Source organism: Ornithorhynchus anatinus, chromosome 2 (assembly GCF_004115215.2).
Source record: "Ornithorhynchus anatinus isolate Pmale09 chromosome 2, mOrnAna1.pri.v4, whole genome shotgun sequence".
NCBI lineage: Eukaryota > Metazoa > Chordata > Mammalia > Monotremata > Ornithorhynchidae > Ornithorhynchus > Ornithorhynchus anatinus.
In genome coordinates, this window is record NC_041729.1 from 4,599,159 (window position 1) to 4,619,613 (window position 20,455).

At 50.9% G+C, this 20,455-nt stretch overlaps 1 protein-coding gene across 1 annotated transcript in view; it reads right to left on the reverse strand.

Annotated features, from left to right (window-relative positions):
* KSR2 (kinase suppressor of ras 2) overlaps positions 1–20,455 on the reverse strand; it is a 294,653-nt gene that overhangs the window by 117,789 nt on the left and 156,409 nt on the right. Inside the window, exons 6-7 of the mRNA XM_039911188.1 lie at positions 5,605–5,674; positions 4,529–4,612 (exon numbers count right to left, since the gene is read on the reverse strand). Of these exons, the coding sequence (XP_039767122.1) occupies positions 4,529–4,612; positions 5,605–5,674 (154 nt within the window). The remainder of the gene's footprint in view (positions 1–4,528; positions 4,613–5,604; positions 5,675–20,455) is intronic.

The window sequence follows — 20,455 nt, forward strand, 5'->3', positions numbered from 1 at the left end:
TTCGGATCCACTAAAAACCTGCGTTTCAAAGAGAAACTCCTCACTGTCGGCTTTGAAGCAGCCCAACGCTTCGCCCCCTGCTAATGCCCCTCGCCGCTCTCCTACTCCAACCCGGCCCTCACACTTTGCTTCTCTAATGCCAAACTTCACACCGTCCCTCCACCTCCTCCGAGAGGCCTTCCCAGACTGAGCTTCCCCTTTTCCCTCTGCTCCCTCTCTGCCCCCCCTTCACCTCCCCTCAGCTAAGCCCCCTTTCCCTCTGCTCCTCCCCCTCTCCCTTCCCCTCTGCTCATCTGTCGGTATTTTTATTCCCCTATTTATTTTGTTAATGAGGTGTCCATCCCCTTGATTCTACTTATCGCAATTAAGTTGTCTTGTTTTTGTCCGTCTGTCTCCGCCGATTAGACTGTAAGCCCATCGATGGGCATGGATGGTGTCTATCTGTTGACAAACTGTCCATTCCAAGCGCTTAGTCCAGTGCTCTGCACATAGTAAGCGCTCAATAAATACTATTCAATGAATGAATGAATCTATCGTGCCACCGACCCCTCGCCCAAGTCCTGCCTCTGGCCCGGACCACCCTCCCGCCTCATAACCGACAGACGATTCCTCTCCCCCGCTTTAAAGCCTTATCAAAGGCCCCTCTCCTCCAAGAGGCCTTCCCTGACTGCGCCCTCCTTTCCTCTTCTCCCGCTCCCTTCTGCGCCTTCCTGATTTGCTCCCTTTATTCACTCCTCCCTCAGTGTCACAGCACTTCTGTCCCTATCCATCATTTAATTATTTCTATTAACGTCGGTCTCCGCTTCTGAAATGTGAGCTCCATGTGGGCAGGGAACGTGTCTACTGGCTCTGCGCCCTCTCCCGAGCGCTTAGTGTAGTGGTCTGTACCAGGGAAGCTCTCGATAAATACGACGGATTAATAATAATCGTGGCTCAGTGGAAAGAGCCCGGGCTTGGGAGTCAGGGGTCATGGGTTCGAATCCCGGCTCTGCCACTTGTCAGCTGTGTGACTGTGTTCACTTCTCTGGGCCTCAGTGACCTCAACTGGAAAATGGGGATGAAGACTGTGAGCCTCACGTGGGACAACCTGATTACCCTGTATCTACCCCAGCACTTAGAAGAGTGCTCGACACATAGTAAGCGCTTAACAAATACCAACATTATTATCATAATTAATAATAATAATGATAATGGTATTTGTTAAGCATTTACTATGTGCCGAGCACTGTTCTAAGCACTGAAAAATTTTAATGATGGTATTTAAGCACTTACTATGTGTCAAGCACTGTTCTGAGCACTGAAAAATTTTAATGATGGTATTTAAGGGCTTACTATGTGCCAAGAACTGTTGTAAGCACTGAAAAATTTTAATGATGGTATTTAAGTGCTTACTATGTGCCAAGCGCTAGTCTAAGCACTGGGGTAGATACGAGGTAATTGGGTTGTCCCACGAGGGGCTCACAGTCAGAGTCCCCATTTTACAGATGAGGTAACAGGCACCGAGAAGTGAAGTGACTTGCCCAAAGTCACACAGCTGACAAGTGGCGGAGGCGGATTAGAACCCACGACCTCTGACTCCCAAGCCCGGGTTTTTTCCACTAAGCCACGCCTCAGAGAATGGCGAGCGTGCTTCCTAAAAGACATCAAAACAAAGACCTTGGTACCTCCCTCGCCCATAAATAGAGCGCTTAGTTCGCTGCTTTGCACACAGTCAGCGCTCAATAAATACGATCGAATGAACGAGCCAATGGATGAATGCGTGTTCTCCTCTCTCCCCGTCTCCCCTTTCCTCTCAAACCTTTCTGACCTCCACCCCACCCTTGCTGATCTGACCCGCTGTGGGTCTGGCTTCCAAGATGGGAAGAGGAGAAGGTTGAAAATGATGTGGAAATTTCAGCTTGTCAGGTTCTCCCTGCTGTCAAGTCACCTAATTACCTGCCTTCAAAGTGGCTTCCCTGCAGGTGAGAAGATGTGAGAGGATTTTTCCCCCCCCCTCCTTCCCCTACTGCAGCAGGAGGTGGCTGGTCACAGATTAGAAAGCTTCTCACGATCGATCGTTCCCTGAAGTCAATTCACCATTGTTTTGGGGGTTTTTTGAGCGCTTACTATGTGCAGAGCACTGTACCAAGCGCTTGGAAAGTCCATTTAGGCAACAAATAGAGGCAATCCCTATGCAAAATCGTGCTCACCGTCGACCCCTGGCCCACCTCCTACCTCTGGCCTCAAATACCCTCCCTCCTCACATCCACCAAACTAACTCTCATCCCCCCTTCCAAGCCCTACTGAGCGCTCACCTCCTCCGGGAGGCCTTCCCAGACTGAGCTCCCCTTTTCCTCTCCTCCTCCTCCCCTCTCCAACGCCACGACCCCCCTCCCCACTCCACAGCACTTGTGTATATTTGTACATATTTATTTTTCTATTTATTTGATTAATGATGTTTATATCCCGGCTCTGCCACTTGTCAGCTGTGTGACTGTGGGCGAGTCACTTAACTTCACGGTGCCTCAGTTACCTCATCTGTCAAATGGGGATTAAGACTGTGAGCCCCACGTGGGACAACCTGATTCCCCTGTGTCTCCCCCAGCGCTTAGAACAGTGCTGTGCACATAGTAAGCGCTTAACAAATACCAACATTATTATTATATCTCTACAATTCTATTCATTTATATTGACGCTACTGATGCCTGTCTACTTGTTTTGTTTTGTTTTGCTGTCTGCCTCCCCCATCACTGTAATAATAACGTTGGTATTTGTTAAGCGCTTACTATGTGCAGAGCACTGTTCTAAGCGCTGGGGGAGATACAGGGTCATCAGGTTGTCCCACGTGAGGCTCTCAGTCAATCCCCATTTTACAGATGAGGGAACTGAGGCACAGAGAAGTGAAGTGACTTGCCCACAGTCACACAGCTGACAAGGGGAAGAGCCGGGGTTCAAACCCATGACCTCTGACTCCCAAGCCCGGGCTCTTTCCACTGAGCCACGCTGCTTCTCACTGTACTAAGCGCTTGGGAGAGAGAACGATACAACAGAATTAAGCAGACACATTCCCCGCCCGTAATAAGCTTACAATCTAGTAGGGGAGGCAGACAGTAATATTATCTACTTGTTTTGTTTTGTTTTGTTGTCTGATTCCCCCCTTCTAGACCGGGAGCCCGTCGTTGGGTAGGGATTGTCTCTATTTGGTGCCGAATTGTACTTTCCAAGTGCTCGGTACAGTGCTCTGCGCGCAGTGAGCGCTCAATAAATACGACTGGATGAGGGAATGAATAATATGAATAAATAGGGAATTTGTAATACATCATTCCAAGCTATGTCCATAAGTGCTTGTAGGGTTGGGGGTGGGGAAAATATCCAGTGTCCAAAGGTCACAGATGCAAGAACTGGGAAAAAGAAGGCTTCAGCGAGGCTCAGAAGAAAGAGCCCGGGCTTGGGAGTCAGAGGTCGCAGGTTCAAATCCCAGCTCTGTCACTTGCCAGCTGTGTGACTGTGGGCGAGTCACTTCACTTCTCTGTGCCTCGGTTACCTCATCTGTAAAATGGGGATTAAGACTGTGAGCCTCACGTGGGACAACCTGATTCCCCTGTGTCTACCCCAGCGCTTAGAACAGTGCTCTGCACGTAGTAAGCGCTTAACAAATACCAACATTATTATTATTATTATTATTATCTGTTGCCAGATTGTGCTTTCCGAGCGCTTGGTCCAGTGCTCTGCACAATGAAGCGCTCCATAAATACGACTGAATGAATGAATGACCCCCTGGTGCGCCAGATGAAACGGCGGGCTTGATTCGCCTGAGGCCTCTTTTTCGGTCAGAGAGGAAACAGAAAATAATCCAAACTTCTTCCCTGAGAAACTCGCCCGTTTTGTTTCCATCCAGGGGACATTAAAGCACTGATGGCGGGTAATTACCTCACGCCTTGCTCGGAAGATCTTAGAGCACTGTAGGGATTTCAGGAAATGAGTCCTCCCCGTATCCAGGGGCGTCGTTAGGCAAATGAGAAAACTGAGATATGGGAAGAAAAACGAGCTCTCTCTGCGGTGTGAGGCAAAGGGGTTTATCCGAGTCAAAGAATAGCGTTTCCAGGCTGGGCCAGCCCAAGCTGATATCGCTGGTCGCGGAAAGCTAGAGAGATGCAGGGACCGGGATGCGCCGACATTGAATAATAATCATAATAATAACAATGATAATGACAATGACGATATGGGTTAAGAGCTTACTGTGTGTCGAGCCCTGTTTTAAGCACTGGGGTAGGTTCAGGGTAATCGTGTTGGACACGGGCCCCGTCCCACGTGGGGCTCGCGGCCTTCATCCCCATTTTACGGAGGAGGGAACTGAAGCACGGAGAAGTGAAGTGACTCGCCCGAGGTCACGCAGCCGACCGGGGGCCGAGCCGGGATTAGGACCCAGGTCCTTCTGGCTCCCGGGCCCGGGTTCTAGCCAGTAGGCCTCGCTGCTTCACGATCTAACCTCAGTGTGCCCTGAGTGAAGCCAAGCAACGCTGAAAGGCAAGAGAAAACGGCCACCTACTTGCAATTTTTGCATTTTAGTCCAAACAGCATTCCTTTCCCACAGACGATGCAGGTTTGCGACATCCAGTATTTGGTGGAAAATCTGCAAGAGAAAGAAGCCATTAGGAACCTCGAAGACGGGGTCAAAAGTGAATGCTGCTGATGGTGACGATAAGTGTATCTGCTAAGCGCTTACTATGTGCCCAACACTGTTCTAAGCGCTGGGGTAGATACAACGTAATCAGGTTGACTCTTTGGGGTTCACAGTCTTAATCCACGTTTTCCAGATGCGGTAACTGAGGCCCAGAGAAATGAAGTGATTTGCCCAAGGTCACGCAGAAGATACGTGGTAGAGTCGGGATTAGAACCCACTTCCTTCTGACTCCCAGGCCCATACTCTATCCGCCAAGTCGCGTGCTTAGAACAGCGCTCGCCCCATAGGAAGCGCTTAACTAGCACCGTAATTTTTATTATTACAGCGCTCTGCGCACGTTTAAGCATTCGGTGAATACGATCGATCGATCGAAAGGTTGAACCCGGGATCCATCGTCCCAGCTCACTTCCCGGATTTCAGCCGGCCTTCCTGAGGGACATGGCCAGAAGTACAGTGCTCCACACACAGTAAGCCTATACAATTGTATATATTTTCATTACCCTATTTATTTTGTTAATGAGATATACATCACCTTGATTCTATTTATTGCTATTGTTTTAATGAGATGTTCGTCCCCTTGATTCTATTTATTGCTATTGTTTTTGTCCGTCCGTCTCCCCCGATTAGACCGTGAGCCCGTCAATGGGCAGGGACTGTCTCTATCTGTTGCCGATTTGTACATTCCAAGCGCTTAGTACAGGGCTCTGCACATAGTAAGCGCTCAATAAATACTATTGAATGAATGAACGAATAAGCGCTTAGTAAATGTGATTGAAGACTGAAGGAAGGAATCTGAAAAGCAAGGATTAAGCAGCATGGCGGCCCCAGTCCAGCCGCCTCTGAAGGCAGCCCAACGCCTCGGCTGTGGAGAATCTCGGCCCGCTCCAACCTCGACGCGGGCGACCTCTCTTTGGTCAGGGGCTCCGGATGCGATGACCTACCTGTGTTTTATGGAATTTCCCAGGTCTCTGCGGGGGATCTGGGGAGACCAGCGAGGCACTGACAGCGTGTCTGCGGGGCGAGAAAACAGAAAACAGGTGAGGGGCAAGCGAGAGACCCCGTCCAGGCTCACCCCGGCCGGGAGATCGAACCAACGGAGTGTCCGTCTCCCCCTCCAGACTGTCAGCTCTTTGTGGGCAGGGAAGGTTGCGGTTTTATTGTTCTACCGTACTCTCCCAGGCGCTTAGTACAGCGCTCCGCACACAGTAAGCGCTCGATAGATACGATGGACTGACCCTAGGCCGTAGGCTAGAACACTACCAAAAACAGTAAAATGGGGATGAAGAGTGTGATCCCCATAGTAAGCGCTTAACCAATGCAGTAATTATCATTCCATTTAATGATGTCTAGGGCAGCGAATAAGAAGGCGGAAGGAATATCAAATACCGTACGGGATGGCTTATTTGCTGATAATTGGAACCTAATAATAATAATTGGAGAGTTTTTCCACAACTTTGGAGACATCTTAATTCTGACTGTTCAACAGAATCCTACCGTGGGACAGGGACTGTGTCCAACATACTTAAATTGTAATCATAATAATAACGATGGCATTTGTTAAGCGCTTACTATGAGCCAAGCACTGTTCTAAGCGCTGGGATGGACACAAGGTGATCAGGTCGTCCCACGTGGGGCTCACGGTCCCCATTTCCCAGATGAGGGAACCGAGGCACCGAGAGGCGAAGTGACTTGCTCCAAGTCACCCAGCTGACAAGAGGCAGAGCCGGGATTAGAACCCACAACTTCTGACTCCCAAGCCCGGGCTCTTTCCACAGGGCCCCGCTGCCGGTGCTTAGTACAGTGCTGGGCACATAGTAAGCGCTTAACAAGTACCGCAGTTGTTTTTAGCATGATTATTAACACCACAATTCTTTTGTGGAGAAAGATTGACGGTTTTTCCGTCCCAGTTCAGCCCGTGGACCAGTTTCAGCAGCTCGACTCTCCCTCTCAAATCCCCCCACCTCTGACAGCTCGAGTAATTGAATAACCGGTGGTTTTTTATTGGAAAGATTCCTCACCGCTAAACTCTGAGGCCTACTTATATTCCACTTCTCAATCACCCCAGCTTCTAGAAAACATACGCGATTAAACTTAATAGTTCCGATTCATTTCCCAATATCTGGTCGGCAGCGGAGAATTCTGACAATTAATTATATCAAGCCTCCACCATACCATTAGTTTCTAGCAATAATAATCTCGTTAACATTCTTTGGAACGTGGGTGGGATCATTTGAACCTCGGCTCCCACTGGTCTTGCTTCTGTTTGAATTTCATTATGCTCGCCGATAAGATTCTTCAACTGAAAAGGAGACCTAAGAATCCATAAGTCTATAAAAACCCAGACTCCCATCACAGTTTGGGAGGCAGATTACATTTGCAGAAATTAAAATGACACGGTAGGATTCTGTTGAACAGTCAGAATTAAGATGTCTCCAAAGTTGTGGAAAAACTCTCCAATTATTATTAGGATCCAATTATCAGCAAATAAGCCATCCCGTACGGTATTTGATATTCCTTCCGCCGCCTTATTCGCTGCCCTAGCCATCGTTAAATGGAATGATAATTAACGGCATTGGTTAAGCGCTTACTGTGGGCCAGGTTCCGTTCTAAGCGTGGTCTGGTGGAAACACAAGATGGTGGTAGTCAGGAGACCTGGGTTCTAATCCTGGCTCTGGCCGATTGCCTGCTGTTTGACCTTAATCGAGTCATTAAACTTCTCTATGCCTCAGTTTTCTCATCTGTAAAAGGGGGATTGAATACCTGTTCTCCCCCCCGCCCCCCGCCCCTGTAGACTTGACTCCCAAGGGGGAAAGGGACTGTACAATAACAGTGGTATTTGTTAAGCGCTTACTATGTGTCAGGCACTGGGGTGGCAAGCCAACTGAGGTGGACAAAGTCCTTGTAATAATGTTGGTATTTGTTAAGCGCTTACTATGTGCAGAGCACTCTTCTAAGCGCTGGGGTAGATACAGGGTCATCAGGTTGTCCCATATGAGGCTCACAGTTAATCCCCATTTTACAGATCAGGTAACCGAGGCCCAGAGAAGTGAAGCGACTCGCCCACGGTCACACAGCTGACAAGTGGCAGAGCCTGAATTCGAACCCATGACCTCTGACCCCCAAGCCCGGGCTCTTTTCCACTGAGCCATGCTGCTCCTTGTCCCACGTGGGGCTCTCGGTTTTAATCCCCATTTTCCAGATGAGGTAACTGAGGCCCAGAGAAGGGAAGAGACTTGCCCAGGGTCACACGGCGGAGAAGTGGCGGAGCTGAGATTAGAACCCATGACCTTCTGATTCCCAGGCCCTTGCTCTTTCCGCTCCGCCATGCTGCTTCTATTGTATCTGATCTGATTGCATTATATCTGCTCCGGCACTAAGCACAACGTAGGCGCTTAAGAAATACCACTATTATTATGACGATTAGGCCGGGAACACGTCTGCCAGTTGCGATTTATTGTATTTCCCCCAAGCGCTTAGTACAGTGCTCTGGACAGGGTGAATGCTGAAGAAATACCACCGATGAGGATGATTAATGTAACGCTTTCTTAAAAGAGAAGGTCAAGGGGCAAAGAGGAAGACTGAGAAGATCAGAAGCCACGACGTTAGCGTGGGATGGCTACTTTCCTGTGTAGTTGTCGATCAATGATGATAATAATAGTAATTACGGTATTTGTTAGGTGCTTGCTAGGTGCCAAGCACTGTTCTAAGCACTGGGGTCGGTACAGGGCAATCAGGTTGTCCCACGTTGGGTTCACGGTCTTCATCCCCATTTTACAGATGAGGTCACTGAGGCCCGGAGAAGATAAGTGACTTGTCCAAAGTCACACAGCTGCCAAGCGACGGAGCGGGGATTAGAACCGACGACCTCTCACTCCCAAGCCCGGGCTCTTTCCGCTAAGCCACGCTGCTTCTCCTCAACCTAACAAGCGGTCGGTAAGTCAGTCCGGTAATCGGGTTTATTGAGCACTTACTGTGTGCGCAACACTGTACTAGGCGCTCGGGCAGTACGATATGAAAGTATAAATGACGCATTCCCTGCCCACAGAGAGCTTATAGTCTAGAGGGGTATTCGCCGTCCGAGCCCTTCGGATTGTACAATACTATAGAGTCGGCAGACGCAAACGCCGCCCTGAAGGAACTTACAGTCTACAGCGTGCAGGACACTGTACTAAGTGCTTGGGAGAGCGCAGGACCTTGTCAGCTGTGTGACTGTGGGCAAGTCACTTCACTTCTCTGGGCCTCAGTGACCTCATCTGGAAAATGGGGATGAAGACTGGGAGCCCCACGTGGGACCACCTGATTCCCCTGTGTCTACCCCAGCGCTTAGAACAGTGCTCTGCACATAGTAAGCGCTTAACAAATACCAACATTAATGAATTAATTACCCCAGCGCTTAGAACAGCGCTCTGCACGTAGTAAGCACTTAACAGATACCAACATTAGTAGTAGTAGTAGATACAACCTCTGCCCTCCAGGAGTTTAAAGTCTCCTGCGTGCAGAGCGCTGAGAAGCAGCGGGGAGAGAGCGGGCCCGGGAGGCAGAAAGACCTGGGTTCTAATCCCGGCTCTGCCGCCTGTCTGCAGGGTGACTCTGGGCAAGTCGCTTCACTTCTCCGGGCCCCTCCGACGGAGCGTAAGGGGCAGCAGGCCACTCCAACCCCGGTGTCACGTATAATAGACACGCTCCGGCCACGGCGCCTCCGTCCCGGACGCCGGGCTAATTTGGGCGGCGTTCCAGTGGATTTCAGCGGAGGCCAACGAGCCCTCTAGCCCGTTGCGGGAGCGGACTGATTCTGTTTGCTTTAATATCCCGATCTAATATAGCAGGCTGAAGTGGATTTTAATTACGCGCTGCTTCTAAAGGTTACATTTACATGACAGTTCCTGGACCCAAAAAAACCCAAAAAACGAATTTCTCTCCCTTCGAGCGGGGCCTGGCCCGCGTTCGAGTCACATCCTTTCTCTCGAAAAGGACGGCTAAACAGGGGGTGTGTGTCTGTGGGTGTGAGGGGATGCGGGGGAGAAGTCGGGGGGAGTCGGGTTCGGGGCGACCAGCACGGTGGAAAGGAGTTAGATTCGAACTCCTGGGGTCTGCTGCTGGTTGATCGTGACCGGATCTATCTCCTCCCCCTCTAGACCGTAAGCTCGCTGTGGGCAGGGAATTATGTCGGTTATACTGTCATCCTGTCCTCTCCCAACCGCTTAGTACAGTGCTCTGAACACAGTAAGTGCTCAATAAATACTACTGACTCATTGGCTGACTGACCAGGAGCCGGTGGTGGTTGGACTTTGGGCGGAGGAAGGTCACCCAATCAATGAGAAGCGGCGTGACCTGGTGGACTAGAGGACCTGGGTTCGAATCCCGGCTCCGCCACTCGTCTGCTGCGTGACCTTGAGCAAGTCACTTCACTTCTCTGGGCCTCGGTTCCCTCATCTGTAAAATGGGGATCAAGACTGCGAACACCGGGTCGGACATGGACTACGTCCAACTTGATTGGCTTGTATCTACCTCCGCCCATAGCAGGAGCTTGACAAATACCATTAAAAAAACCCAATCGACCAACAGTATTTATTGAGCACCTGCCGCGTGCAAGACGCTGTACTAACTGCTTGCACTGACTGGGAGAATGCAATAAGTTGGTAGACGTGATCCCTATCCTGTAGAAACCTAAAGCCTACTCTGTGCAGAGCACTGTAAACTCGTTGTGGGCAGGGACTATATCTGTTCAATGTACTAAGCGCTCTCCCAAGTCCAGTGTTCTGCACACAGTAAGTGCTCAATAGATACAATTGAATGAATGAATGAATGAAAAGCTCAGACCGGAATCAGCCTAAAGGAATCACCTTGTCCCTCATCACCCTCAAGCAAAACTGGACTTAATAATAATACTAATAATAACGGCATTTGTTAAGTGCTTATTATGTGCCAAGCATTGTTCTAAGCTCTGGGATAGCTACAAGGTAATCACGTTGTCCCACGTGGGTTCGCGGTCTTCATCCCCATTTCCCAGATGAGGGAACTGAGGCACAGTGAAGTGAAGTGACTGGCCCAAAGTCACACAGCTGAGTGGCGGTGCCGGCATTAGAACCCACGACCTCCTACTCCCAAGCGCGGGCTCTTGCCACTAATAATAATAATAGTGTTGGTATTTATTAAGCGCTTACTATGTGCCGAGCACTGTTCTAAGCGCTGGGGTAGACACAGGGGAATCAGGTTGTCCCACGTGGGGCTCACAGTCTTCATCCCCATTTTACAGATGAGGGAACTGAGGCACCGAGAAGTTAAGTGACTCGCCCACAGTCACACAGCCGACAAGTGGCAGAGCTGGGATTCGAACTCATGAGCCCTGACTCCAAAGCCCGTGCTCTTTCCACTGAGCCACTCTGCTTCTCCAAGTATCCCAGTCGGCTGATTCTCTCTCTCTCCCCTTCTCCGCAAACTCCCCCAAACGAGATCCCACCGTCTCCTTGGGCAACTCAATCCCGTGCCTTTTTAAATTTGTTAAACTCTGCTCAAAACGCCGGGGAAGATCCAAGTTAATCGAGCCCGTCCCGGTCCCTGTCCCCCGTGGGGCTCCCGGTCTCCATCCCCATTTTACAGATGAGGCCCAGAGAAGCCAAGTGACTCCCCCAAAATCACACAGCGACAGACAAGAGGCGGAGCCGGGATTGGAACCCAGGTCCTTCTGATTCCCGGGCCCGGGCTCTAGCCACTGGGCCCAGCTGCTTCCACGGACCCCTGACCGACGGGATTTGGAGTCAGAGGTCATGGGTTCGAACCCCAGCTCTGCCACTTGTCAGCTGTGTGACTTCGGGCAAGTCACTTAACTTCTCGGTGCCTCGGTTACCCCATCTGTAAAATGGGGATTAAGACTGTGCGCCCCACGTGGGACGACCCGATTCCCCTGTGTCTACCCCGGCGCTTAGAACAGCGCTCGGCACATAGTGAGCGCTTAACAAATACCAACATTATTAATTATCTTTCAGAGGGCCAGAGGGAGACGTGCGGATTGAAGTTCCCGCCATCCGGAAGGCTTGGGCACAGAAAGAAGGAGAGAATGGGGTTGGTCCTCTCCCGCTCCCGACTTTCCCGAAGATAATCACGGGGAAAATGCGAGCCTTTCCGGTCTTCCAGAAGAGAAATGCCAAGCCCTGGCTTTATCACCTGCGATTTATTCCCACCCCCTTCCGATGGGCTCGATTTAATCTCCTCCCTCGTTCGAAGAGAGGAAGAGACCGCGAAGGAACTGAGACGTTTAATTGCTTTCTCTGATACTCTCGTGACAGAATTTATTCTGGCGTAGCCGGGGTTTTGAACCCGATGACCCGGCGCTAAGGAAGAGGCGCGGGACTTGGTGATTATTTTCACTGCCGGTTTACGGATGAAGAATAGGAGATGCTGACGGTGATCGGGGAGCGGGATGCTGCGAGGGAAATAAGGGTGGGAGACGATCGATCGGTCGATCGATCGGTCGAACAATTACATCAGGTGAGAGGCAGCGTGGCTCGGTGGCAAGAGCCCGGGCTTGGGAGTCAGAGGTCATGGGTTCGAATCCCGGCTCCGCCGCCCGTCAGCTGGGTGACTTTGGGCAAGTCACTTCATTTCTCTTGGCCTCCGTTCCCTCATCTGTAAAATGGGGATGAAGCCTCTGAGTCCCACGTGGCGCAACCTGATCGTCTCCAGCGCTTAGAACAGTGCTTTGCACATAGTAAGCGCTTAACAAATGCCATCATTATTATTATCTACTGAGCGCTTGCTGGGTGCGGAGCAGTGTTCTAAATGCTTGGGGGAGGACTCTACAGCAGTAGAACAGAGGTGGTGGATTCGATCCCTGTACACGGTGAGCTTACACTCTGGAGGGGGAGACAGACTTGAACATAAATAAATAAGTTAAGGATATGGACATAAGTGCTGTGGGGCTGGGTGAATAAAGGGAGGAAATAATAATAATAATAATAATAATGTTGGTATCTGTTAAGCGCTTACTATGTGCAGAGCACTGTTCTAAGTGCTGGGGGAGATACAGGGTAATCGGGTTGTCCCACGTGAGGCTCACAGTTAATCCCCATTTTACAGATGAGGTAACTGAGGCACAGAGAAGTGAAGTGACTTGCCCACAGTCACACAGCTGGCAAGTGGCAGAGTCGAGATTCGAACCCATGACCTCTGACTCCCAAGCCCAGGCTCTTCCCACTGATCCACTCCCAACCCTCCCCCGCTCCGTCCCCGGCTCTGTCATGAGCAGTGGTGGAGAGCAGAACGTAATAATAATAATAATAATAATAATGGCACTTGTTAAATGCTTACTCTGTGCCTGGCACTGTACTAAGCGCTGGGGTAGACACAAGCAAATCATTCATTCATTCAATAGTATTTATTGAGCGCTTACTATATGCAGAGGACTGCCAAGCGCTTGAGCACTGTACGAAGCGCTTGAGCACTGTACTAAGCGCTTGAGCTGGGCACTGGCACTGTACTAAGCGGTGGGGGGCGACATAAGCCAATCAGGTTGGATACAGTCCCTGTCCCACGTGGTGCTCACAGTCTTTATCCCCATTTTACAGAGGAGAGAACTGAGGCCCGGAGAAGTGAAAGTGAATCGCCCAAGATCACACGGCAGACAAATGGCTGGGCCGGGATTAGAACCCAGGTCTTTCGGATTCCCAGGCCCGGGCTCTACCCACTAGGCGACGCTGCTCTCCCTCTACTAAGCACCTGGTAGAGTTCAACGTAACAGAGTTGGTAGACATGGTCCCTGCCCAAAAAAGATTAAAGTCTAGAGGGAGTTTACGCGCAGAGAATAGATCGGGGGTCCGGAAGTCAGAAGGTAATGGGTTCTAATCCCGGCTCTGCCAATTGTCCGCTGCGTGACCTTGAGCAAGTCACTTCACTTCCCTGGGCCTCAGTTCCCTCATCTGTAAATTAGGGATTAAGAGTGTGAGCCCCATGTGGGACGGGGACTGTGTCCAACCCCATTAGCTTATATTCACCCCAGCGCTTAGTACAGTGCCTGGCACATGGTAAGCACTTAACAAATAACCATCATTAGATGGAGTTTACAGTCTAGAGGGAGTTTACAGTCTAGAGGGGAGTCTACAGTCAGAAATCATGGGTTCGAATCCCCGCTCCGCCACTTGTCAGCTGTGTGACTTGGGGCAAGTCACTTAACTTTTCTGTGCCTCAGTTCCCTCATCTGTCAAACGGGGATGAAGACTGTGAGCCCCACGTGGGACAACCTGATTACCCTGTACCTACCCCAGGGCTTAGAACAGTGCCCGGCACACAGTAAGCGCTTAAAGAAATACCATCATTATCACGCTCATTATTATCAGAGGGATTTTATCATCTAGAGGGGATCTTACGGTCTAGAGGAAGTCCAGATTCCAGCCTAGATTAGAACCGGAAGACGGGTCCCGTGGCCGGCCTGACTGAAGACTAAAGGAGAATCCAACAAGAAGAGACAGAGGGCAAGGCACCCATCGCTCCAGATTTCCCGGCAGAGGGAGAAGGAAAGCCGCCCACGGCTCCGTCCATTTCAGTGGCAAACGGGATCACGCCGAGGGAAGCCGGCGGAACCAGGCCGGAGTCACCGCTGCGGCGGCTCTCCGACCGAGACGGGACCGAAGAGGACGGGTGGCTTTGATCTCTGACCCGGGCCGTGGGCCACGCGAGGTCTTCTCCGGCCAGCGGAGGATTCGGGGCCTCGGCCTGAGCTGGGGGTCCGGAGCAGGGAGGGGCTGAGGCTCTGCGTTGGTTTGGAAATTGAAAAATAATTTCCTGGGATTTTCCCCACCCAGCAAGCAACTGGCAGAGCCGGGATGAGGACTCCCAGGCCCGAGCTCTTTCCACTAGGCCACACTGCTTCTCCAAGAAACAACCTATTCCGGGGGCCGGGTTCGAGATGCAGCGGGCGCAGCTGGGTTTTACAGGGAGAAGCAAAACCCCAGAAGTCACGGGACTTTATTCATTCATTCGGTCGTATTTATTGAGCGCTTACTGTGTGCAGGGCACTGTTCTAGCACTTGGGAAAGGGCGATGCAACATTAAACAGTGCCATTCCCAGCCCACCACGAGTTTACACTCTAGATTTTATAGCTTAAGGATTTTATATCCTCAGTCCCCTTCCCCTTCCCCATTCCAAACTGGAATCATAGGGTCCCTCCTCCCCCACTCTCCCACAGAGAAGTTCTCCCTGAGGATTTCTCCCTGTATCCAGCCCGAATTGCTTGTATCCACACCAGCCGCATAGCGAGCACTTAACAAACACCATAATTATTATTATTATTATTACCACAATAGCATAGTGGATAGATGGGCTTGGGAGTCAGAGGCCGTGGGTTCTAATCCCAACTCCGCCGCTTGCCAGCTGTGTGACTTTGGGCGAGTCACTTCACTTCTCTGTGTCTCAGTTACCTCATCTGTAAAATGGGGATTAAAACCGTGAGCCCCACGTGGGAGAACCTGATCGCCGGTATCCCCCAGCGCTTAAAATAGTGCTTTGCACATAGTAAGCACTTAACAAATACCACCATTTATTTAGACCACAGACCTGGGAGTCAGAACATCATGGGCTCTAATCCTGGCTCTGTTGTGTGACCTTGGGCAAGTCACTTCGCTTCCCTGGGCCTCATTTACCTCATCTGGAAAGTGGGGATTGAGACTGTGAGCCCCATGTGGGCCAGGAACTGCGTTCAACCCAATTTGCTTGTATCCTCCCCAGTGCTTAGTACAGCACCTGGCACATAGAAAGCGATTAAAAAATATCATTATTATTATTATTATTACCATAATTATTATTTAGGACTAGGCAGCCTCCCACGCGTGGTGATTAATGCACTTGTGTATATTTGTATATATTATTTCTCTATTTTATTAATGATATGTATATATCTATGATTCTATTTATCTATTTTGACGGTATTGATGCCTGACTACGTTTCCTTTTGCTGTCTCCCCCTTTAAGACTGTGAGCCCGTTATCGGGCAGGGATCGTCCCTAACGGTTGCCAAATTGTACATTCCAAGCGCTCAGTACAGTGCTCTGCACACAGGAAGCGCTCAATAAATACGATTGAATGACTGAATGAAAGTTCTTCACACAGAGAGGAGTGGAGGTGGTGTGCCTCAGCCCAGCTCCACACATTGATGATTCTCCAGAATTCATTGCCTGAGGAGGTGGAGAAGAGGCCGGCGGATCGAGGGGGTCACGGGAAAAAATCCTCCGCGATCACAGTAGCCTTTTCAGACCCCTCAGGGTGGCACCTGGAGAGCTTCCAGGCCTCTGCCAGTCTCGACTACGGGAGGGAGAGTCAAGCAGAGGCCCGCCCGTTCCATTCCTAGCTCGGCCAGAGGCCAGCAAGGGGCAGGCCATCTGCCACAAGTCAAAACTCCCCCGTGCTGGGCAGCAGCGGCACGGGAGAGAATCCAGGGTGGAGACTCAATTTGAGTACACGGAAGGAATGAATGGTAAACCGCTTCTGGATTTTTCCCAAGAAAACTCTCTGGATCCTCTACCAGAACGAGTGCAGATGGAGAGCAGGGCCTTCTGGGGAGATGCGTCCGTGGCGTCGCTATGGGTCGGACGCGACTCGACGGCGCAAGACGAGTCTTACTGAAGGCCCATCTCCTCCCTGACTAAGCCCTCCTTTCCTCTTCTCCCGCTCCTTTCCGTGTCACCCTTGCATGTGGATGTGCACGCTTTATTCACCCCCCTCCCTCAGCCCCTTGTTCATTCATTCATTCATTCACTCAATCATATTTATCGAGCACTTACTTTGTGCAGAGCACTGTACTAAATGCTTGGAAAGTACAATTTGGCAACAAATAGAGACAGTCGCTACCCAACAACGTGCTCAGCATTTATGCCCATATCCACAATTCATTTATTTCTCTTCCTATCTCCCCCTCAAGACTAGAAGCACGTCGTGGGCAGGGCATGTGACTAGCAACTCTGTTGTATTGTACTTTCCCAAGTGCTTAGTACAGTATTGCGGTGATTTAGTAGGGTGACTTAAAGCAGTCAGTCCCCTCGTCCCCTCCTATCTCTCCTCGCTGTTCTCCTACTCCAACCCACCCCGCACACTTCGCTCTTCTAATTCCCACCTTCTCACCATCCCTCCCTCTCACCTATCTCGCCGTCGACCTCTCGCCCACGTCCTACCTCTGGTCTGGAACGCCCTCCCGCCATATATCCGACAGACAATGACTCTCCCCCAACCTTCAAAGCCTTATCGAAGGCCCACCTCCTCCAAGAGGCTTTCCCAAACTAAGCCCTCCCTTCCTCTTCTCCCCCACCCCTCTGCGTCGCCCTGACTCGCTCCCTTTCTTCATCCCCCCTCCCAGTCCCACACCACTTATGTCCCCATCTGACTTTGATTTATTTCTGTCCACGTCTGTCTCCCTCTCTAGACTGTCAGCTCGCCGTGGGCAGGGAACGTGTCCATTTAAAGTCGCATCGTCCTCTCCCAAGAATTCAGTGCCGTGCTCTGCTCAATAAATACAATCGACTGACTGAGCGACAGTACTCTGCACCCAGTAAGCACTCAGTAAATGCGACTGAATGAAGGAACGAATGACTATCTCCAGCCAGCTTGAGGGGCGGGGGGACTCCCTCCTCCCTCAACTCACAAGGACCGAAATTCCCGAACTCGGAAAATGGATTCCCGAGCCACGACTGTCTCCCGGGCAAGTCAGGCGATCCCCTTTGAAGGGCCGCTGATGGTCCCTGCAGCTCGAACCAGTTTTCGACGCAATCAGGGCCTTTGATAGACACCCCCCAACCCCCACCCTTCCGTGCCTTCCCCCGGAGCTCAGTCGGGCCTAAATAGGCCTCGGATCCCCGAGCCGAGCACGGTCCTCGGTCTGGTGCCCCCCGCCTTCCCTCCCTTTCGTATGAGGGGCTTGTTCGACGCTCGGCGCGCGGTAAGCGCTCACTAAATACGACTGACTGCCTGAGAGACAAAAGGGGTGTCTGGGAGGCGGGCAGAATCCCCTCAGAGACTCCTCAGCGCGCCTCGACGCCACCCCCAGATACGGGGGATCCGCCCGGCTCTTCAATACCCTTTGATTGGCGCTCAAAAGTTGTCGGGGGTCGGGGCGAGGTCGCTCCAGGTTTTCCTAAATTCCCCTCAGAGAGGTGCAGGTGCATTATTCCTGGTGTGGATCGGGGACGCTCGTTCCTTCGGCTTCATTCCGCCTCCTCCACAAAGAGGAGGGCCTCATGTTCGGCTTCTTAACACCCCGAACTTGTATGGTGTTTTCGTCTTTCCCGAGCGCTTCGGTGATCTCTTTTAATCCCGGCGGTAGCCATGGGAGGAAGGGGGCGGGGGATCTCTCCCCCTCGTTGCACGAGGAGGAAACGGAGGCCCAAAGAGGGTGAGCAACTTGACCCCTCCTATCTCATCTCGCTTCTTTCCGTCTCCAAACCAGGCCCGCACGCTCCGCTCCCCTGGTGCCGCTAACCTCCTCACCGGCCCTCCTGCTCGTCCGTCCCGTCATCGACCCCCGCCCCACGTCCTACCTCCTCAAATCCCACAGACAACTCTTCCCCCCGCCTTTATAGCCTCACTGAAGGCCCATCTTCTCCAAAAGGCCTTCCCTGACTAAGCCCCACTTTTCCTCATCTCCCAATCCCTCCTGCATCGCTCTTTGCTCTTCCCCCCATTCCCAGCCCCACTGAACATATATATATCTATATATATCTATATATCTATTTATCTATCTGTCGATTTATTTATTTATATTTTTAGATTGATGTCTATCTCCCCCTCCCCAAGACTGTGAACTCATTATGGGCAAGGAATGTCACCGTTTATTGCTGCATTGTACTTTCCCAAGCTCTGCACACAGTAAGCGCTTAATAGATACGATTGAATGAATGAAGGACTTGGCTTAGTCACCTAGGATTCTCAGGTTTTTCCAAATTAAGACACAGAAGGGACAGAAGTCCGGTCGGGAGGAGAGACGGGCGCTCAGTACTTGTTTGGGCGATGGCTCTTCGGTATTGTTTCTCTCTCCCTCCTTTGTTTTCTTTTGTGGTATTTGTTAAGCACTCACTATGTTGGGTTTTTTTTAAATGATGTTAGTTAAGTACTTATTATGTGCCAGGCACTGTTCTAAGCGCTGGAGTAGATATTCATTCATTCAATAGCATTTATTGAGCGCTCACTATGTGCAGAGCACTGTACTAAGCGCTTGGAATGAACAAATCGGTAACAGATAGAGACGGTCCCTGCCCTCTGTCGGGCTTACTAGAAATGAGCTGATCAGTTTGGATAGAGTTCATGCCCCACATGGGGCTCACAGTCTTAATCCCCATTTTACAGATGTGATAACTGAGGCTCAGAGGAGTGAAGTGACTTGCCCAAGGTCCCACCACAAGCACTGCTCTAATCCCTGAGGTAGTTACAAGTTAATCAAGCTGGATACAGTCCCTGTCCCACTTGGGGCTCCCCGTCTAAGTTGGAGGGAGACGAGTATCTAAACCCCATTTTGCAGTTGAGGAAACTGAGGCACAGAGAAGTTGAGTGACTTGCCCCAGCCCTCTTCCTACCTCCGCCTGACTGTGAGCTTGTAGTGGGCAGGAATTGTCTCTCTTTATTGCTGTAATGTACTTTCCCAAGCGCTTAGTACAGTGCCCTGCATACAGTAACTGCTCAATAAATAAGACTGAATGACTCGCTGGAGCTTCCAAGATGCTGGCAATTTTAATGATAATAATAATATTTGTCAAAGAATTTCTACGTGCCATGCACTGTACTAAGTACCGCGGTAGATACAAGACCATCAGGACCCAGTCCCTGTCCCACCAGGGGGTCCAAGCAGGAAGAAGAACAGATATTAAATCCCCATAATAATAATAATAATGATGGTATTTGTTAAGCGCTTACTATGTGCCGAACACTGTTCTAAGAGCTGGGATAGATACAAGGTCATCAGGTTGTCCCGCGTGGGGCTCCCAAGTCTTCATCCCCATTTTACAGTGAGGGAACTGAGGCGCAGAGCAGTAAAGTGACTTGCCCAAGGTCCCACAGCTTGACAGTTGGAGGAGCCGGATTAGAACCCACGGCCTCTGACTCCCAAGCCCGGGCTCTTTCCGCTGAGCCGCGCTGCTTCTCCGGGTGAGAAGTTATGCATTAGGCAGGTGAGGAAACTGAGAAACAGAGGAGCTAAGTGACTTGGCCAAGGTCACCCTTCCCGCTCCTTCCAACTCTGCCCCACAAGGCAATAGTCTCTCTCCTATTTCTGGTACCACGCCGGCAAAGAATGAATCTGGAGTCAGAAGTGGAAAACTTGGGACCACCAATTCTAGGAACATAGAAACACACACACACACACGACAACAACTCACATTTCAATCCCACCAAGATATGACTGCGGGGCAGAAAAGCATCCTTGGTAAAGACACTGTCTCGTGTGACCCCGCTTTCCGAGCCTGGGACCGAACAGCAACTGGAAACTTCCACCCCGACCCACAGAGCAAAGTTTCCCGGCCCTGGAGGCTAAAGCCCGGGTCTGGAAGTCAGAAGGACCTGGGTTCTAATCCCGGCTCTGTCGGCTGCGGGACCTGGGTCGAGTCTCTTCACTTCTCTGAGGTTCCCCCACCTGGAAAATGGGGATGAAGTCCGTGAGCCCCAAGTGGGACGGGGATTGTGTCCAACCTGATTAGTTGGTATCTACCCCAGTGCTTAGAACAGCGGCCGGCCCTTAATAAACACCTAACAAATACCATCAAGGAAAAAAAGAGCCGAACGTCTGGGAATCTCCGGACCGGGCTGGGCCGGAGAAACGTCCG